The sequence below is a fragment of the Gopherus flavomarginatus genome, chromosome 5 (genome assembly GCF_025201925.1).
Source record: "Gopherus flavomarginatus isolate rGopFla2 chromosome 5, rGopFla2.mat.asm, whole genome shotgun sequence".
NCBI lineage: Eukaryota > Metazoa > Chordata > Testudines > Testudinidae > Gopherus > Gopherus flavomarginatus.
In genome coordinates, this window is record NC_066621.1 from 13,302,852 (window position 1) to 13,323,223 (window position 20,372).

The 20,372-nt window shown below is 49.9% G+C and overlaps 1 protein-coding gene across 1 annotated transcript in view; it reads right to left on the reverse strand.

Moving 5' to 3' along the window:
* The window catches only part of LOC127051414 (complement receptor type 2-like), a 153,863-nt gene that overhangs the window by 128,486 nt on the left and 5,005 nt on the right, over positions 1-20,372 (reverse strand). The window contains exons 3-11 of the mRNA XM_050953675.1: positions 11,442-11,645; positions 10,116-10,304; positions 8,659-8,841; positions 6,222-6,410; positions 4,582-4,764; positions 3,237-3,416; positions 2,577-2,759; positions 1,442-1,627; positions 39-218 (exon numbers count right to left, since the gene is read on the reverse strand). Of these exons, the coding sequence (XP_050809632.1) occupies positions 39-218; positions 1,442-1,627; positions 2,577-2,759; positions 3,237-3,416; positions 4,582-4,764; positions 6,222-6,410; positions 8,659-8,841; positions 10,116-10,304; positions 11,442-11,645 (1,677 nt within the window). The remainder of the gene's footprint in view (positions 1-38; positions 219-1,441; positions 1,628-2,576; positions 2,760-3,236; positions 3,417-4,581; positions 4,765-6,221; positions 6,411-8,658; positions 8,842-10,115; positions 10,305-11,441; positions 11,646-20,372) is intronic.

A 20,372-nucleotide genomic window follows, 5' to 3' on the forward strand; every position in this document is an offset into this window, starting at 1 on the left:
GACTAATTGCCATACCTCAGTTTATCATTTACACTTACCTGGCTGACAACTTGGCACAGGAGGATTCCAGGTGTTGTCATCCTGACACTGACTCACTCTACTGCCATGGAGCAGGTAGCCTTCCTTGCAAGAGAACCGAACAGTGACATTGTATGTGAACGCTTGTCTTGTACTCATCATTTTTCCATTTTCAACCTCTGGCCTCGGACAGCGAACCACTGAAGGAAAATAACTAAATGGTTAGTTCTACATCTGAGACAGGGAACAAATCAAGGCCAATACACTTAAATAGCAACTGATCTGTTTCGAAGCATGCTAGAAATGGAGGGTAAAAAAAACAAAACGAAACAAAAGCTACATAAGAATATCAGATTCTTGACCTTTTAGCAGACAATTCACAATGATATTGAGACTATTGGGAGGGGATAACTTTATATGGCAGGTTCGGTATGTGGATGAATGCTTTCAATGCAGTTCTCTTTTTTCCCAGCCTCCTATCGCCAAATCAAGGCACCAGGGTTATTCCATTTTTTGGAATCAGGCTGTTCCCTCAAACACTCCCTGATGTTGCATCCAGAGGGACCCATACCTAAAGGGATGATTCCAGGACAACTGGGTTGGGAACTAGATCCAGGAGATGGGTCATTGGGTAGGGGGGAAAAGTCACTGGGAGTGAGACTCATGCATCAGCTGGGACAAAGGTCCATTGGCTGGTGACACTGGCGAGTGACAAAATCAGTAGGGGGTAATTTTTATACGTTTGACAACAGCGGTCTGTGGCGGAGGAGGTTCAGTGGTGGTTCCAGGCCAACAGTTTAGGTGGGGCACCATAAACCTCCTTAGCTGCTTTCTAGCTCTGCCTGGGGCTAGTAGCTCAGAGCCCATTCGCAAATCCCCTGATGCACCTGCCAGGCTGTACGTGTTAAGCATCTCCTGCACGCAGGGGAATCCTGCTGCTCCTACTGCACTCATTATTCCATGTGGGTTGCAAGAACAGCTGTCCCTGCTGGGCTCCTTCACATGGAAATTGGAAGATTTACCTGGTTATTTTAACAGCTGTGGGATCTATTCGGCTCTGGCAGTTTACAGCTAGCACAGCAGTGGAGCCATCTGCACTCCAGGGTGAGATTTGCCACCAGACCAGGAGGGATAATGCTCCACCCAAAGCTTTAGTTTCCACCCAGGGAGCCAAACGGATGAGGATACCTTGGGTCAATGCAGCCTGAGTGCCGTAGCCACCCCCCACCCCCGCACCCCAGCTTTTCACCACCCACGTCAGCGGTAATCCTGGACTTCAAAGATGATTGTGGGAGGGATTAGGAGTGGCAGACAGCTCTGCTCATTTTCAGCCCCACTTACAAAAAGGGTTGGGATGTTATACCTGGGTCTCCTGAAAGTACCCTCTACCCTTTGTAATTTAGAGTCATGGAGAACGACTTACCTTTGCACTGCGGGGCAGGCCCGCTCCACATCATATTTACCCCATCAGATGTGCAATAAATGGAGGACTCTCCAATCAGTGATAAACCTTGTCCGCAACTATAGGTCACTTGTGAGTCATAGGGGAAATATTCCTTCATCCCACCATTGTGCAGCCCATTCATGAGAGTTGGAGGTCGGCCACAGGCTACACATGGATAGAAACAATGTAAGACCTGATGCTCCTCTCACTGACTCAGGCAACAACTAGGGCAGCCCATGAAGTTACAGGGGAATCCAGCATTTGGTATTTAGACCATAGGTAAATTCTCTTTAACGGGGGCTGTTGATGGTCAGCTGAAAGATCAGTATATTAGTCAGACCCCCCTCCATAGTGCTTAATCCTTCCAGAATCTCCTAGACAAACATCCCAATCCTCCTGCAACCTACCAACCCTCCCTGCTTCCCCCAACAAGTGTCTCAGTCTCACTGCCCACAACATCTCCCTCAGTGTAAGAACTATCTCACTCCTGCCGCCCATCCACACTGAATGAAGAAGGGGAGTGATTGTAGAGGATGTTACAAGGGGGCTGAGCCAGGACTAATAGGAGGAAATTAAGAAAAGGAAAATTTAGGCTGAACATTAGGCAGTGCTTAATTTGTAATTAAAGAGGTGCCGGGGCTCAAACAAATTTTTTTTTAACTTTCATAACTGATGCAGCAAGACAAGAGGGGCTGGGGCTCTGAACTGCCAAGCCCAGAGGGGCCAGGGCTCTGAACTGCCAAGCCCAGAGGGGCCAGGGCTCAGCCCTGGCACAAATTAAGCAAAGTCATTATGAAAAAACTTACAGAAAGAGAGATCTAAGACTCTTCAATAATCTATGCAAAGGGGTGGGAGTTCCTTCAGCTGTCACATTTAACCTTCAGCCAGAAGCAGGATTGGAGTTTAGACTGTAGGGAATACTTAGATGTTGATTCCCCCTCCCCCAGAATTGGACGAGGTCATTTATTTGGTATTTATTAATAACCTCTCAGGATCCTTCTAATAATCCCCCTAGAAGTTGAGAGGTAAGGAGGCAGCCTTCCCGTTGTTGTTACTACGATCAGTGGCAGCACATTTCTTCTGAACGGTAGGCTCTCTTCCCGTTTATACTCACTTTTATCACAAAATGGTACTGGAGGGTGCCACATCCCATCGCTCCGGCACACAATCCCCTCACTGCCTCTGAGGATGTAGTCAGGATCACATTGAAACACAACACGGTTGGCATACGTATATTCAGTTTCCACTGGAGAGATCTGTTTTCCATTTTCAACCACTGGCTTTGGACAATGAGTCTCTGAGCAACACCAACAGAGTTTTAGATGTTTTTTTCAGAATAAGATAGAAGAAAAAAGTCACATTTGCCACAGTATTTAATATTATGTATGTAATATACGTGTGTGAGTGTGATGTTTGGGGCTGCTTATAAAATTAGGGTGTTCAAAGTTCTCCTATCTGATTAGGGCTAGTGGGCAGAGAACAGCTGAGCAGGTGAAAAGTTGTACAGTAAATGCAGTTCATCACATCACACTGGTATCACCATGTCTACAGTACAGACACATTCACACAGCCAATTGCTCAATGTGTCCTGATTTTCAGAGGTGCTGAGCACCCACAACTCCAGCTGTAGTCAGATCTGCAAGTGCTCAGCACCTCGGGGCCAGCCAGGTGCCAAAGTGTTCCCTCCCTCCCCGCCACAAGAAGGTATTAATTGCTCTTCAATCTGTATATCAACTAAAGCAAAGAAAATTCAGGCAAAAATTGAGTTACTTACTCTGACATAGTTCTGAGACTTTAGACCAGGTAAAATTTGTAAAACAAGTGACATGAGAAGATACTCCAGGGATGCGTGTGTAACCTGGTCTGCAGGAGTAGGTCACTACAGTACCAACTAGAAACTCTCTCTGATCGCTTCTGTCAGCGTATGCAAGCACTGGCGGGTAGGAACATCTCCCTAACAATCCAAAACAAGACAGGGACCTGTAAAAGTCATTTAACCCTGAAACCTATGGAGAGTGAAGCGTCCTTCTAAGAATGTGGCATGTGAGACCCAGCTATGGAAATGAGTGGCCTACACTCTGCTCACCACTGCACTGAGTGCAGAACATGGTTCAGTAATCGCAAAAACAAGTAGGGCAGAATTGTGGGTTGCGGTACGTGACAATGCAAAGTTATGAGAGGAGGGGACACAAACTGCAATGACTATCTGCTTCACAGGGGATAGTAATAGTAAGCAATGAGAAGCATGAATAGCAGTAATCTGTAGTGAAGTGGTGTGATGCTAGCCACTGCATGGAATTAAAAGGAGAACCGTTACACTGTTAAACACATCACCTTGCTTGAAAACAGTAAGTTTTCCCTTATGAAAAGATGGAATAAAGAGTTAGGATCTTATAGCAAATTTCCATTTGTATAGCAGCTTTTCTGAGGAGCTTTATAAACATCGGTGAGTGAATTCTCATCATACCCTTCTAGAGGTAGACATTGGAAAATAAGGAATCTCCATCTTCTATGCTATCACAGGGACACCACAGATGGTGTGTTTAGCTTATGTAAAATGAAAGTCACAGGCACTTTCTTGCTCTCTTGCATGAAAGGTGTTTTCTTTATCTTCCTCTAAGCTGGGAAAGGACAGGCACCAAAACATTCCATGAATAAAAATCCCCGAAGTCAAAATCCAGCTTTTCCACTCTGCAGTCTTCCCAGTTTAGTGCTGCAGATGAAGATTAACTGCCCCAGCATTTGAATTACCTCCCAAACTCAGAGCTGTTTTTATCTGGTGTTGACTGGCCTCGGACTCTACTTTCCACAGCAAGCTGCACCTGGTCTTTCAGTATTAAACCCGGGCAATTACCCGCTGTCTTTTCTCATCAATTGCTTTTCCCAGAGGTCTGATCTCTCTGGCGCTCAATTGAAAGTGAGAAAGGAACTTCAACAGAAAAAGGCTGCAGCCTAGATAGACATAAAATGGAAGAAAGGAAGCCTTGAGGGAAAAGACAAACAGACAATCACATTCACTCAATGATACAACATGCAACTTCATGAGTTTTATAGACTATAGAAAGTTGCCCCAATATAGACACCCCACAAAGCATCACCCTACTCTGTCACACACTTACCTAGGTCACAAACGGGTAGCTGTGGATACCACTTGCCATCAGCTTGGCATTGAATCCTATCAGAGCCCCTGAGGATGTAACCAGGATCACACTGAAACGTTACACTGGTTCTGTACGTGTAGCTATGTGGAAGTGGAGATTTCAGGCTTCCATGTGGAATATGTGGGACTGGACACTGAGTCTCTGCAAAACACCAAACAATGCTTTCCAGATTCTTTTATTACTTAGTGCACATCTTTTTAAAGTGCCTATTAATCCTCCCCACGCTTCTGCAAGGCAAATAAGGAAGGAAACTATTTTACAAACAGCGAAACGGAGGCAAAGAAGCAAAGAGACTTGCCCAGAGCCTTTGAGGAAGACAATGGCAGAACCAGGATCAGAACTCTGAGTTCTCCATTGCCCAGGCATGTGCTGGCACCACATTATCTCTCCATGTGTTGTAATTATTCAGAATCTGAGTGTGTGTGTCAGAGAAGTGGTCAGAGCATAGCCCATCATTATATATATTCCACTCACAAATTGATACAGGCAAATTTCATCTACTGTCACCTACACACTGGCTTTCTTTGCTGCCATTGACTAGGTAGCTTTTGTTACAAGAAAACTCAAGAGTGACACGATATGTAAATAGAAATATTTTTGTAGTCATCCTTCCATTTTCAACCACTGAGGGAAATCAGCAAAGATGTCGGTGCTCAGTCTAAGACAGGGAACAATGAAAGCCAAGACACATAGAAGACTGCTGCATCTATCTTCCAAACTATCTGAACTTTGTGAAAACGCATGGCCACAAGAGAACGTCATCTCTTCTTAATCTTGCTCTTGACCTTTGTGTTTAAGAAAAGTTCTTATTTCCACAGGCAGTCGCAACAGATCATTTCTTATTGCACTGGATTTGTGATGAAATTTGACTATTAGCAGGTCTCCTGGTGGGGAATATGGGAATACTGGAGATGGGATAATGTAGTATTCAATACATGAACATCTTCCATGCTGCCCACTTTTCCCTGCAGCTTCCTGCTGCTAAATCAAGCCACCAGAGTCAGTTCAACATTTTGGATTCAGACTATTCCTGCAAACGTACTGCTATTGCAGATTGGGAGGATTATAGGCTTAAGAGGATGCAGTCAGGACACCTGTACTGGGAACCAGTAGCCAGAATAAGGGTCAGGCACAGGTGGTGGAGAAATCAGTGTGAAAGGAGGACAAGTATTAGCTTGGATGTGGGTCAAACACCAGATCACATACACCTCTATCCTGATATAACGCTGTCATGGGAGCCAAAAAATCTTACCGCTTTATACGTGAAACCTCATTATATTGAACTTACTTTGATCCGCCGGTGCATGCAGCCCCCCGCCCACGAGCACTGCTTTACACATTATACCCAAATTCGTGTTATATCGAGTCACGTTATAGCAGGGTAGAGGTGTATATGGGTGCTGGGTGACAGAGGAAACCTACAGTGTGCATCTCAGGGAGTAGGTTGTTGGGAACATTTAAGGCACTGGAAAGGAGTGGTCAGCAATGGGATGGCGGAGGGTGCATGGGTTATGGGGACACATAACACCAAATCATTCAAAAATCTTTTCTACTTTTTCCCAATATGAGTCATTTTAGTATAATGCAGAATGAGTTACCTTCGCAACGAGGGGTAGGCTCGCTCCAGGTTGGAGTGACCTCATCACCAGCGACACACTGAATGGAGGCTTTTCCAATAAGTGAGAAGCCTCTGTCACATTTGTAAGTTACCGATGAGCCAACAACAAAAACTCTCTTGCCCCAGTCATTGTACTGGCCGTGGGAGATGTTCGGGGGTTGGGCACAAACTAGAATTGAAGAGAGAAAAATATACATTATTTATACAGTAGATAAAAATCTCTAAAAAGAAAAGGAGGTGACAGATTTCCAGCATTTCCTGATGCCATTACAGCAAAAAGCAGTCTTTCCAGAATACCTGAAAGAACACCCCAGGTATGGCCAACAACCTGCTATCTTGGTGTTCATCTCTTGCTGTGCATGGCATCAGGACAGCACACACAAAAATGATGAAAAGATGGTTAAGTGTTTATGCGGCCATTCGGCTGCTGTGACAGTCATTCACATGCTCCGTGAACAGCACTGAAACAGGGATGATGATGATGATCCAGAGAGATGCTGAATGCTTGCAGCTTCCATTGACTAGAAGGTCAGGCCTTGACTCAGTAAATTGGCCCTGTTATACTTCCACTCCTCCAAATCCAGATCTGAACCTCCTCCAGCTGCTCAAAAGTTCTCCCAGCTTCCCAATCTTCCTCCAAGCTACCAAACCCTCTGAGTTCCCCAACAAACACCTCAGCCCACCCCCACAACTGAACCTTCCCTGTAGATACACAGAGACATCCTTATCCCCAGCTGATCATCTCTTCCAAACTAGCAAAGAGGGAGGTTAGTTAGGGTGAAACAAGGGGATAGCACTAGGTCTGAGGGGTATGTAGCAGGATGGTCCCCTGCTCCTGTCCTGAAGGGCTTAAAACAGCCCACAAGAGGGCTGGGATGGGCAAGGTAAAACCCTGGCTGATTAGGGGAAGTGGCTGCTGCTGGGGCCACGCCCCAAACTGAGCAACAGGGCCTTATCAGAAGGCCAAGGAAGCCAGGAGAAATAAGTCTCTCTCTGCCTGTAGAAGGAGAAGGGCCTGGCTGCAGGGAGTTAGACACAAGGTACCTGAGTGAAGCAGGGCTGCGGAAAGGCAGAGGAGCTCGGGAGCTCCAGCCTGGAAAGCCCTCTGGCTGCAGCCTAGCATTGGGCTAAAAGATACTGGGGCTTACAGGGAGCAGCCCAGGGGTAGGCCAAGGCAGCAGGTCCAAACCCTCCTTGCCAGTGATGAGTAGGCTGATACTGCAGTCTGCCCCAGGGTGTGGGGCTAGACAATGACTGTCAGTAGCCATCTACTGAAGCAAGGTGAGGATAGAAGATGGGGGTTTCCCAGGGAGGAGAGACCCTGAAAGAAAGGGGTTACTGCCAGGGGGCAGAACCCCATGTAAAAGGGCACTGGGTCCAGGGAGGGACACGGGGACCAGAGGACAGGCGGATCACTGGCCTGCAGAGGGCGCTCCAGAGCTGGAACTGAGCTAATTCCCAGAAGTCACCAGCAGGAGGCACTGCAGGAGTGAGTCTGCACATCTACAGGATAATATAGTTTTTATTAGTGGATGATTTTAGTCATTGGAGGTGACCCATGGAATTAATACACATTTTCATAGCATGATGATAAACTAGTCCCAGGGGTGCTCATATACATATACCCACAGCTTGGAAAATGCCTTTGAGTGACTAAAATCCTCAAAAGGCCCTTTGAAAATAATTGGATGCCTAAAACTCTGAGGACCTTTCTGAGGAGCTTTATAAACATCGGTGAGTGAATTCCCATCATACCCTTCTAGAGGTAAACACATGAAAATAAGGAATCTCCATCTTCTATGCTGTCACAGGGATACCTCAGGTGGCATGTCTAGGTTTTGTAAAATGAAAGTCACAGGCACTTTCTTGCTCTCTTGCATAAAAGGTGTTTTCTTTGTCCTCCCTTGAGCTGGGAAATAACAGGCATCAAAACAGTCCATGAATAAAAACCCAGAAATCAAAATCCAGCTTTTCTACTCTGCAGTCTTCCCAGTTTAGTGCTGCAGATGAAGATTAACTACCCTAGCATTCGAATTATCTCCCAAACTCAGAGCTGTTTTTATCTGGTGTTGACTGGCCTCAGACTCTGCTCTCCGCAGCAAACTGCACCTGGTCTTTCAGTATTAAACCCAGGCAATTAGCCTCTGTCTTTTCTCACCAATTGCTTTCCCCTGAGATCTGAACTCTCTGGTGCTCATTTGATTCCCCAAAAAAAGTGAGAAAGGAACTTCAACAGAAAAAGGCTGCAGCCTAGATAGACATAAAATGGAAGAAAGGAAGCCTTGAGGGAAAAGGCAGACAGACAATCACATTCACTCAATGATACAACATGCAACATCATGAGTTTTATAGACTATAGAAAGTTGCCCCAATATAGACACCCCACAAAGCATCACCCTACTCTGTCACACACTTACCTAGGTCACAAACGGGTAGCTGCGGATACCACTTGCCATCAGCTTGGCATTGAATCCTATCAGAGCCCCTGAGGATGTAACCAGGATCACACTGAAACGTTACACTGGTTCTGTACGTGTAGTTATGTGGAAGTGGAGATTTCAGGCTTCCATGTTGAATACGTGGGACTGGACACTGAGTCTCTGTAAAATATCAAACAAGAGTTTCCAGATCCTTTAATTACTTAGTGCGTGTCTTTTTAAAGTGCCGATTAATCCTCCCCACACCTTTGCAAGGCAAATAAAAAAGGAAACTATTTAACAAACAGAAAAACTGAGGCAGAGAAGCAAAGAGACTTGCCCAAAGCCTGAGAGGAAGGCAATGGCAGAACCAGGATCAGAACTCTGAGTTCTCCATTGCCCAGGCATGTGCTGGCACCGCATCACCTCTCTATACATTGTAATTATTCAGGATCTGAGTGCGTGTGTCAGAGAAGTGGTCAGAGCATAGCCCATCATTATATACATCCCACTCACAAGTTGATACAGGAAAATTTCATCTACTGTCACCTAGGCACTGGCTTTCTTTGCTGCCGTTGACTAGGTAGCTTTTGTTACAAAAAAAAATATCAAGAGTGACACGATATGTAAATAGAAATATTTTTGTAGTCATCCTTCCATTTTCAACCACTGAGGGAAAAACAGCAAAGATGTTGGTGCTCAGTCTAAGACAGGGAACAATGAAAGCCAAGACACGTAGAGGACTGCTGCATCTATCTTCCAAGCAATTTGAACATTGTGAAAATGGATGGCCACAAAAGAACATCAGATTTTCTTAATCTTGCTCTTGACCTTTGTGTTTAAGGAAAGTTCTTATTTCCACAGGCAATCGCAACAGATCATTTCTTATTGCACTGGATTTGTGATGAAATTTGACTATTAGCAGGTCTCCTGGTGGGGAATATGGGAATACTGGAGATGGAATAATGTAGTATTCAATACATGAACATCTTCCATGCTGCCCACTTTTCCCTGCAGCTTCCTGCTGCTAAATCAAGCCACCAGAGTCAGTTCAACATTTTGGATTCAGACTATTCCTGCAAACGTACTGCTATTGCAGATTGGGAGGATTATAGATTTAAGGGGATGCTACCAGGACAGTTGTACTGGGAACCAGTTGCTAGAATAGGGGTCAGGCACAGGTGGTTGAGAAATCAGTGTGAAAGGAGGACTAGCATTAGCTTGGATGTGAGTCAAACAGCAGATCAAATATATGGCCGCTGGGTGAGAGAGGAAACTGGCAGCACACATCTTAGGGAGTAGGTTGTTGGGAACATTTAAGGCACTGGAAAGGAGTGGTCAGCAATGGGATGGCAGTGGGTGCATGGGTTATGGGGACACATAACACCAAGTCATTCAAAAATCTTTTCTACTCTTTCCCAATACGAGTCCTTTTAGTGTAATACAGAATGAGTTACCTTCACACTGAGGGGTAGGCTCGCTCCAGGTTGGAGAGACCTCATCACCAGCGACACACTGAATGGAGGCTTTTTCAACAAGTGAGAAGCCTCTGTCACATTTGTAAGTTACCGATGAGCCAACAACAAAAACTCTCTTGCCCCAGTCATTGTGCTGGCCATGGGAGATGTTCGGGGGTTGGGAACAAACTAGAATTGAAGAGAGAAATATACATTATTTATACAGTAGATAAAAATCTCTAAAAAGAAAAGGAGATGACAGATTTCCAGCATTTCCTGATGCCATTACAGCAAAAAGCAGTCTTTCCAGAACACCTGAAAGAACACCCCAGGTATGGCCAACAACCTGCTATCTTGGTGTTCATCTCTTGCTGTGTGTGGCATCAGGACAGCACACACAAAAATGATGAAAAGATGGTTAAGTTTTTATGTGACCATTCAGCTGCTGAGACAGTCATTCACATGCTCCGTGAACAGCACTGAAACATGGATGATGATGATGATCCAGAGAGATGCTGAATGCTTGCAGCTTCCATTGACTTGCCTTGACTCAGTAAATTGGCCCTGTTATACTTCTACTGCTCCAAATCCAGATCTGAACCTCCTCCAGCAGCTCAAAAGTTCTCCCAACTTCCCAATCTTCCTCCAAGCTACTAAACCCTCTGAGTCCCCCAACAAACACCTCAGCCCACCCCCGCAACTGAACCTTCCCTGTAGATACACAGAGACATCCTTATCCCCAGCTGCCCATCTCTTCCAAACTAGCGAAGGGGGAGGTTAGTTAAGGTGACACAAGGGGGTAGCACTAGGTCTGAGCAGTAATGTAGCTGTTCTTAGTGGATGGTTTTAGTCATTGGAGGTGACCCATGGAATTAATACACATTTGATAGCATGATGGTAAACTAATCCCAGGGCTGCTTATGTACATACACCCACAGCTTGGAAAATGCCTTTGAGTGACTAAAATCCTCACAAGGCCTTTGGAAAATAATTGGATGCCTAAAACTCTTTTCAGGTGCTGAGCATTTTGAGACCTGATCCCCTCCACTACTCAGACACAGAGCTGCAGTTTGCATTTGCACCACTATCCTCCCTTAAGAGGAGCATAGGGGGATAGGATCTTTAATCTGTACCAGGAGCTCCATACTACCCCCAGTAACAAAGGCTGCTATGAGATGCACTGAATCTCAGGGTCCCAGCCTGTAGGGAACTGGGGCATACTCAGGCTGGCCTAGCAGTTAGAGCCGGGCTGATGATTGCCCACCAGGGACAGGAGCCACCAGGCCAGAGTTGGAAGAATCACAGTTCTCCGCCATTTACACTGACCTGGTTCGCAAACTGGTACGGCAGGATCCCATGTGCCATCATGTTTACAGTGAATCTGAACATTTCCGTTGTTATTGCCTTTGATACCATACCCCAAATCACATTCAATTGTAACGTTGTCCCCAAGTGCATAGGTCTCCTCTCCAGGTCTAGGCATCGGTGTCTGTGTTCCGTTGTTAACATCTGGAGCTGGACAACGAACTTCTGAGAAACAACAAGAACAGCAACAGCATTAAATCACAGCAAAGACAATTGTGTGGCCGCAGATTCATTTTACCAGATGAACCCGAAAGCTTTGGAAACTATGGAAAATTGGCATTTCCTTGACATTGCTGAAGAGGCTTGGTTTTAGAGAAAGTTTTCTCTCCTGGGCAGAAACAGCATGTGGGTCAAGGGCCTTCATTTTCATTGTTCTTATGGGCAGTTGTTCTGACTACAGCTGGCAGAGTATTTTTGGCCTTCACCACAGATAGACTCAGGCCTGGTCTACACTACGCGTTTAAACCGATTTTAGCAGCATTAAACCGATTTAACGCTGTACCTGTCCACACTACGAGGCCCTTTATATCGATATAAAGGGCTCTTTAAATCAGTTCCTGTACTCCTCCCCGACGAGAGGAGTAGCGCTAAAATCGGTATTACCATATTGGATTAGGGTTAGTGTGGCCGCAAATTGATGGTATTGGCCTCCGGGCGGTATCCCACAGTGCACCACTGTGACCACTCTGGACAGCAATCTCAGCTCGGATGCAGTGGCCAGGTAAACAGGAAAAGTCCCGCGAAATTTTGATTTTCATTTCCTGTTTGCCCAGCATGGAGCTCTGATCAGCACGGGTGGCAATGCAGTCCCAAATCCAAAAAGAGCTCCAGCATGGACCGTATGGGAGATACTGGATCTGACCGCTGTATGAGGAGACAAATCTGTTCTATCAGAGCTCCGTTACAGAAAACGAAATGCCAAAGCATTTGAAAAAAAAATCTACAGGCTACACAGTGCTGCGTGACAAGCGTAACGGGAAGCCAGAGACTCAAAGGGACGCTCATGGAGGGAGAGAGGGGATACTGAGGACTCCAGCTATCCCACAGTCCACAGCAGTCTCCGAAAAGTATTTGCATTCTTGGCTGAGCTCCCAATGCCTGTAGGGTCAAACACATTGTCTGGTGTGGTTCAGGGAATAGCTCGTCAATTTACTCCCTCTCCCCCCACGTGAAAGAAAAGGGAAAGAAATAGTTTCTTGACCTCTTTCAATGTCACCCTATGTCTACTGAATGCTGCTGGTAGACGCGATACTGCAGCAGTGAAGAGCAGTATCTGCTCCTCTTCCCCCCCTGGTAGCAGATGGTGTAGTAGGACTGGTAACCGTCCTTCTTATGAACCCGTGAGAGCTCCTGGCTGGCTTCAGGTGAGGCTGGCTGGGGGCGCCTGGGTGAAAATAGGAATGACTCCCAGTCATTCCCAGTAGATGGCACAGAACAGCTAGTAACCGTCTTCATCATAGGAACTGGGGGCTGAGCTTCAATCAGCCCCCTTCCTTTCATGTGAAAAGAAAAGATTCTGTACTGCCTAGACTATCACAGCAGTGGGATGCTGGGCTCCTGTCACGGAGTGTGGGGGAGTCCGGCCCTGCACCCCTCTTCCTGGGACCCACAGTGACTCTCGGCCAGCCAGTAAAACAGAAGGTTTATTGGACAACAGGAACACAGGTTACAGCAGAGCTTGCAGGCACAGTCAGGACCCCTCCACCGAGTCCTTCTGGGCTTTCAGGGTGCTTGGATCCTAGCTAGGATACCCTGAATTCCGCCCACACAGCCCCAAGCCCAAACTCAAACTGCTTCCCTCCTGCCACTCCCTTCCTTTTCCCCTTCCCGGGCAAAGGTGTTGACCTTTCCCCTCCCTTACCTAGCTCAGGTTACAGGCTCTGGCATCGTCCATCTCCTAAAGTCCTCCCCTGCTCTCCCACTCCCCACACAGACAGTCCCTACTGCATCACATCTCTCCCCCCTTCGAGACTGAACTGAGCGGGGTCACTCTGCCCAGTGACCTGGGGAAGTTCAGGGTCCCCTCTCCGGGACAACGCATCCGCTGTCAGGTTGGCACTTCCCTTCACATGGACCACGTCCATGTCATAGTCCTGCAGGAGCAGGCTCCACCTCAGGAGCTTGGCGTTGGCTCCTTTCATCTGGTGCAGCCAGGTCAGGGGAGAGTGGTCGGTGTACACGGTGAAGTGTCGCCCAAAGAGATATGGCTCTAGCTTCTTAAGGGCCCACACCATGGCCAGGCATTCCTTCTCGATGGCCGCGTAGCTTTGTTCCCGGGGTAGCAGCTTCTTACTCAGGTACACGATGGGGTGTCTCTCCCCCTTTTCATCCTCCTGCATTAACACCGCCCCCAGTCCCGTGTCTGAGGCATCGGTGAACACCATAAAGGGTTTGTCAAAATCTGGGTTTGCCAGAACTGGGTCGCTAACCAGAGCCTCCTTCAGCGCCCGGAAAGCCTCCTGGCACTGCTCAGTCCAGATCACCTTGTCTGGCTTCCCCTTTTTGCACAGTTCAGTGATGGGGCCGGCTATGGCACTGAAGTGGGGCACGAACCTTCGATAGTACCCCGCCATCCCAATAAAGGCCTGGACCTGCTTTTTGGTTTGGGGAGCAGGCCAGTCTCTGATCACCCCCACCTTGGCTGGTTCTGGCTTCAGGCAGCCGCTCCCCACCCGATGGCCCAGGTAAGATACTTCAGCCATCCCCACCTTGCACTTCTCAGCCTTTACTGTTAACCCAGCCTTTCGGAGTCGGTCCAGGACTTGTTTAACCTGGGACACGTGGTCCTCCCAGGTCTGGCTGAAGACGCAGATGTCATCAATATACGCCACGGCAAAACTCTCCATCCCCCTCAGTAGCTGATCCACCAGGCGCTGGAAGGTGGCCGGCGCTCCCTTGAGGCCGAAGGGCAGGGTCAAAAACTCATAGAGCCCCAGAGGGGTGATAAAGGCCGATTTCAGCCTGGCATCTGCGTCCAGCGGCACTTGCCAGTAGCCTTTGGTAAGATCCATAGTGGTGAGGTACCGAGCACCTCCCAGCTTGTCTAGGAGCTCGTCAGGCCTGGGCATAGGGTAGGCATCAGATACGGTGATGGCATTGAGCTTTCGATAGTCCACACAGAACCGGATTGACCCATCCTTCTTGGGAACCAGCACTACTGGCGAGGCCCAAGGGCTGGAAGACGGCTGGATCACCCCCAAAGCCAGCATGTCCCTGACCTCTCTTTCAAGATCCTGGGCAGTTTTACCAGTGACCCGAAAAGGGGAGCATCTTATAGGGGGGTGTGACCCGGTCTCCACCCGGTGGACAGTCAAATTAGTGCGTCCAGGCTGGTTGGAAAACAGCTGTCGGTACAGATGCAGCACCCCTCTGATCTCAGCGTGCTGGCCCGGGGTCAGTTGCTCAGAGAGGGGAATCGCCTCCAGGGGGGAACCAGCTTTTGTCCCAGGGAATAGATCCACTAAGGGGTCATCTCCCTGCCCCTCCCAATGTCCACACACGGCCAACACCACATTCCCCCTGTCATAGTATGGTTTCATCATGTTCACATGGTACACCCGACGGTGATGTGCCCGGTTTGACAGCTCCACCACATAGTTTACCTCATTCAGTTGCTTGATAACCTTGAAGGGCCCTTCCCAGGCGGCCTGGAGTTTGTTTCTCCTCACGGGGATAAGAACCATCACCTGATCCCCGGTGGCGAAGGCACGGGCTCGTGCTGTGCGGTCATACCAGACCTTCTGCCTCCTCTGGGCTCGGGCCAGATTCTCCCTGGCCAGGCCCATGAGCTCGGCCAGTCTTTCCCGGAAGGTCAGGACATACTCCACCACTGACTCTCCCTCGGGAGAGGCCTTCCCCTCCCATTCGTCCCTCATCAGGTCTAGGGGCCCCCTCACCCGCCTTCCATACAACAGTTCGAAAGGTGAAAACCCGGTAGATTCCTGGGGTACCTCCCTGTACGCAAACAGCAGGTGAGGTAAGTACTTGTCCCAATCTTGCGGATGCTGGTTCATAAATGTTTTTAGCATCATCTTCAGCGTCCCGTTGAACCTTTCTACCAGCCCGTTGGACTGGGGGTGATACGCTGAGGCCCAGTTGTGCTGGACCCCACATTTCTGCCATAAGGACCGGAGCAGGGCCGACATGAAGTTGGACCCCTGGTCCGTTAAGACCTCCTTGGGGAACCCCACCCGGCTGAAAATTGTCAGCAGCGCATCTGCCACTGTGTCTGCTTCGATAGAGGACAAGGCCACCGCCTCGGGGTAGTGAGTGGCAAAATCCACCACCACCAGGATGTATTTCTTCCCTGACCGGGTCATCTTGCTGAGAGGTCCCACTATGTCCAGGGCCACCTTCTGGAAAGGTTCTTCTATGATGGGTAAAGGCCTCAAAGCCGCTTTCCCCTTGTCCCGGGCCTTCCCCACCCTCTGGCAGGGGTCACAGGATTGGCAGTACTGTCGGACATGGGTAAAGACCCCAGGCCAGTAAAAGTTCTGTAGCAGCCTCTGCCTGGTGCGCCGGATTCCCTGGTGCCCTGCGAGAGGGATGTCATGGGCCAGGTACAACAGCTTGTGACGGAACTTCTGGGGAACCACCAGCTGCCTCCTGATCCCCCATGACTCTACTTCCCCTGGGGGAGCCCATTCTCGGTACAGGAACCCCTTCTTCCACAGGAACCTCTCCTTGCAACCTCTCCTCATGGTCTGTACCGCACTAAGGTCAGCCCGGTCCCTGTGCTTCCGCAAGGAGGGATCTTTCTGCAACTCGGCCTGGAACTCAGCAGCTGGGACAGGAATGGGGACCGGCTCTCTCTTGCTGGCTGGGTCTGAGGCCGCAGCCTCTCTGCACCGTGCCCCTGGGCGTTCCCCGCTCCCTGAGTTAGGGTCCTGCACCTCAGGTCGAGTACCTTCCCCGTTTTCGGGGTGCAGTGCCCTTTGCCGACTCTGACTACGAGTCACGACCAGGGCACTCTGGGTGTTACTAGGCCAGTCCTCAAGGTCCCCTCCCATTAACACGTCAGTGGGCAAATATTGGTGTACCCCCACATCTTTGGGGCCCTCCTTGGCCCCCCATTTCAGGTGTACCCTTGCCACGGGTACCTTGAATGGGGTCCCGCCCACGCCCATCAGGGTCAGGTAGGTGTCGGGCACCATCCGATCTGAGGCCACCACCTCGGGCCGGGCCAGCGTCACCTCTGCGCCCGTGTCCCAGTACCCAGTGACCTTCCTCCCATCCACTTCCAGGGAAACAATGCACTCTTTCCGGAGGGGCAGCCCCGCGCCCACCCGGTAAACCAGAAACCCGGAACCGGGAGCATCCATAGGTGGTATGTTGCCAACCCCCCTTTCCTGGGAATGTAGCCCCTCCTCCGATTGGGTTTTTACCCAGTCCACCCTCTGCGGGTTGGGTCTGCTTGGTCTGTCCCTGAGCTTGGGGCACTGGGCCCGTATGTGACCTCGTTGGCCACAGCGATAGCAGCCCATATCTCGTGGGTCCCCTTGAGTGGGTCGGAGGGACCTGCCGCTGGATGTTCCCCTTTTGGGGGGGTTCTCCATAGGCCCCCTTTGGGAGGTCCCATGTTGACTCTCTCTCTGCGTTGAGGCAGGCCTGCTCCTTCGAGACTCCTCCCTGCCATCCCCTGCCCGACTGTCCACAAATTGGTCGGCCAGCTGGCCTGCATGCTGCGGGTTCTCCGGCTTCTGGTCCATCAACCACAGCCTCAAGTCGGACGGGCACTGCTCGTACAGGTGCTCCAGTATGAATAGGTCAAGCAGGTCCTCTTTAGTTTGGGCCCCAGCTGTCCACTTGCGGGCATACCCCTGCGCCCGGTTGACCAGTTGTAGGTATGTGACCTCACGGGTTTTACGCTGGCTCCGGAACTTTTTCCGGTACATCTCAGGAGTCAGCCCAAACTCGCGGAGCAGGGCCTGTTTGAACAGTTCGTAGTCCCCTGCCTCCGCCCCTTTCAGTCGGCTGTACACCTCCACGGCTGTGGAGTCCAGTAAGGGGGTGAGAACTGCGATCCTGTCTGCAGGGTCAACCCTGTGCAGCTCGCAGGCATTCTCAAAGGCCGTCAGGAAGGTATCTATGTCCTCCCCCTCCTTACGCCGGGGCAGCAAGTGCTTATCAAAGCTCTTTGTAGGCTTGGGTCCCCCCTCACTCACTGCAGCCGGGGCCTCACTTCTCCTCAGCCGGGCCAGGTCCAGCTCATGTTTACGCTGTTTCTCCTTCTCCTCCCACTCACGCTGGCGCTGGTTCTCCTCATGTTTACGCTGTTTCTCCTTCTCCTCCCACTCACGCTGGCGCTGGTTCTCCTCATGTTCACGCTGTTTCGCCTTCTCCTCCAGCTCTCGCCTCTTTAACTCGAGCTCCTCCCGTCTCAGCTCCCTTTCATATTGCAGCCGCATCCGCTCCACGGATGCCGAGCGTTGCCGGGAGGATCCCCTGCTGGGGGGTGGGCTTCGCCGGGCGGATCCCCTGCTGGCCGGGGGTGTCACGGTGCCCTCGGTATACACTGGGCTCCTCCCTGCCCTTCCTCTACGCCTAGGAAGGGGGGGTCTCGGGAAGCCCTCGTCCGCCGGCTGACCACTCCCAGCGGGGACAGACACTGGTGCCTGCGCTGCATCTACCCGGCTGCTTCCCTCAGAGACAGGGCTCCGTTCATTCATGCGGTCTCCCTGCTCCAGCTGGGCAATCAGCTGGTCCTTGGTGCGTCTCCCTGGGTGCAGCCCCCTCTGCTTGCACAGCTCTAGCAGGTCACACTTGCGCCGCTTGGCATACATCTTCCTGCTGGCCACTCACAGGCCGGGGTGCTCGCCGCTCCCCACGGTTTCCAGGGGGACCCCTAGTGCACCAGCCCTTCTTGAGGTCACCACCTCTCTGCCAGGGTCGAGCTTCAGACTCCTCCGCCCCTGGGACCGCTCGCTGCAATCCCCCGGGGGACCCTGTTACTGCAAAGTCCTTCTCACTGGGCACACACTCCCAGGGGTTAACCACCCCTTTGTTTTACTGCTCCCCAGTCACTTACTGCAGGAAGCGCCGTCCACGGGGTGCAGTATCTCCCGCCGCTGCCACCAGTTGTCACGGAGTGTGGGGGAGTCCGGCCCTGCACCCCTCTTCCTGGGACCCACAGTGACTCTCGGCCAGCCAGTAAAACAGAAGGTTTATTGGACAACAGGAACACAGGTTACAGCAGAGCTTGCAGGCACAGTCAGGACCCCTCCACCGAGTCCTTCTGGGCTTTCAGGGTGCTTGGATCCTAGCTAGGATACCCTGAATTCCGCCCACACAGCCCCAAGCCCAAACTCAAACTGCTTCCCTCCTGCCACTCCCTTCCTTTTCCCCTTCCCGGGCAAAGGTGTTGACCTTTCCCCTCCCTTACCTAGCTCAGGTTACAGGCTCTGGCATCGTCCATCTCCTAAAGTCCTCCCCTGCTCTCCCACTCCCCACACAGACAGTCCCTACTGCATCACAGCTCCTCTCCCCAACACTGCTTAATGTCCTGCCTGGACTATCATAGCACCAGAAGGCTGTCTTCCCCTTCATTTTATGTCACTAAAAACTCAGTGTTTCTTATTCCTGCATTCTTTATTACTTCATGACACAAATGGGGGGGGGACACTGCCACAGTAGCCCAGGAAGGTTGGGGGAAGAGGGAAGCAACGGTGGGGTTGTTGCAAGGGTACCCCCTCGTGAATGGCATGTAGCTCATTATTTCTGCAGGATCTGACACAGAGCAGCTGTATTCTCTAATACACTGCTTCTCTAGTATATTTGCCCCATATTCTAGGCAGGACTGGCTCTATTTTTTGAAACCATAAAGGAGGGATTGACTCGGAGAGTCATTCCCAGTTTTGCTTTTGCACCCCCGGCCAATCTCAGCCAGGGCCTCCCATGATAGCAGCAGACAGCACAGAAGGACAGATAACCATCATCTCATTGCCAAATTACACTAGCAGCAGATGGTACAGAACAACTGGTAACCATCTCTGCTATCATGCAAAACCAAATGAATGCTGCTGTGTAGCGCTGGAGTATTGCCTCTGTCCACGGCATCCAGTACACACACGGTGACTGTAAAAATAAAAAGCTGAACGGGCTCCACAGTTGCCGTGCTATGGCGTCTGCCAGGGCAATCCAGGGGAAAAGGGCGCGAAATGATTGTCTGCCGTTGCTTTCCTGGAGAAAGGAATGACTGATGACATTTACCCAGAACTACCTGTGACAATGATTTTTGCCCCATCAGCCACTGGGCTCTCAACCCAGAATTCTAAGGGGTGGGGGAGACTGCTGGAACTATGGGATAGCTATGGAATAGCTACCCACAGTGCAACGCTCTGGAAATCGAAGCTAGCCTTGGACTATGGACGCACACCGCCGAATTAATGTGCTTAGTGTGGCCGCGTGCACTCGACTTTATACAATCTGTTTTATAAAACCGGTTTATGTAAAATCGGAATAATCCCGTAGTGTAGACGAACCCTCAGTGATTAGCACCTGCTGTGTTATGACCATACTACGTATAAGAAGGCAGATGAAATGCTGTGATCTATCTACTTTAGGTGCAGGTGGAGATGGTGGATGGGGGCAACAGATCTGTCTCTAAGCATAGAAAGGTGGCAGATTTTAAGAAGTATAACATGGAATTCATAGCTCAGGGGTAGATGCAAACTTTAAGCTACCGTTTTACCTTCCCAGTACTGAACTGCTTCATGCAGACAGCCCTGGGGACCTGTGTCAAGCTGCCTATGGGTTTGGCTTCAGCTTTATCCAGAATCTCTACAGTGCTGTGTGCTGTGAAATGCCGCAACACATCCCTCCCACTGGCACACCACTTGCCCCAAGCCTTGAAAGAGGATCCTGGGAAGACAGCCCTACTGTTGGCTTTGGATG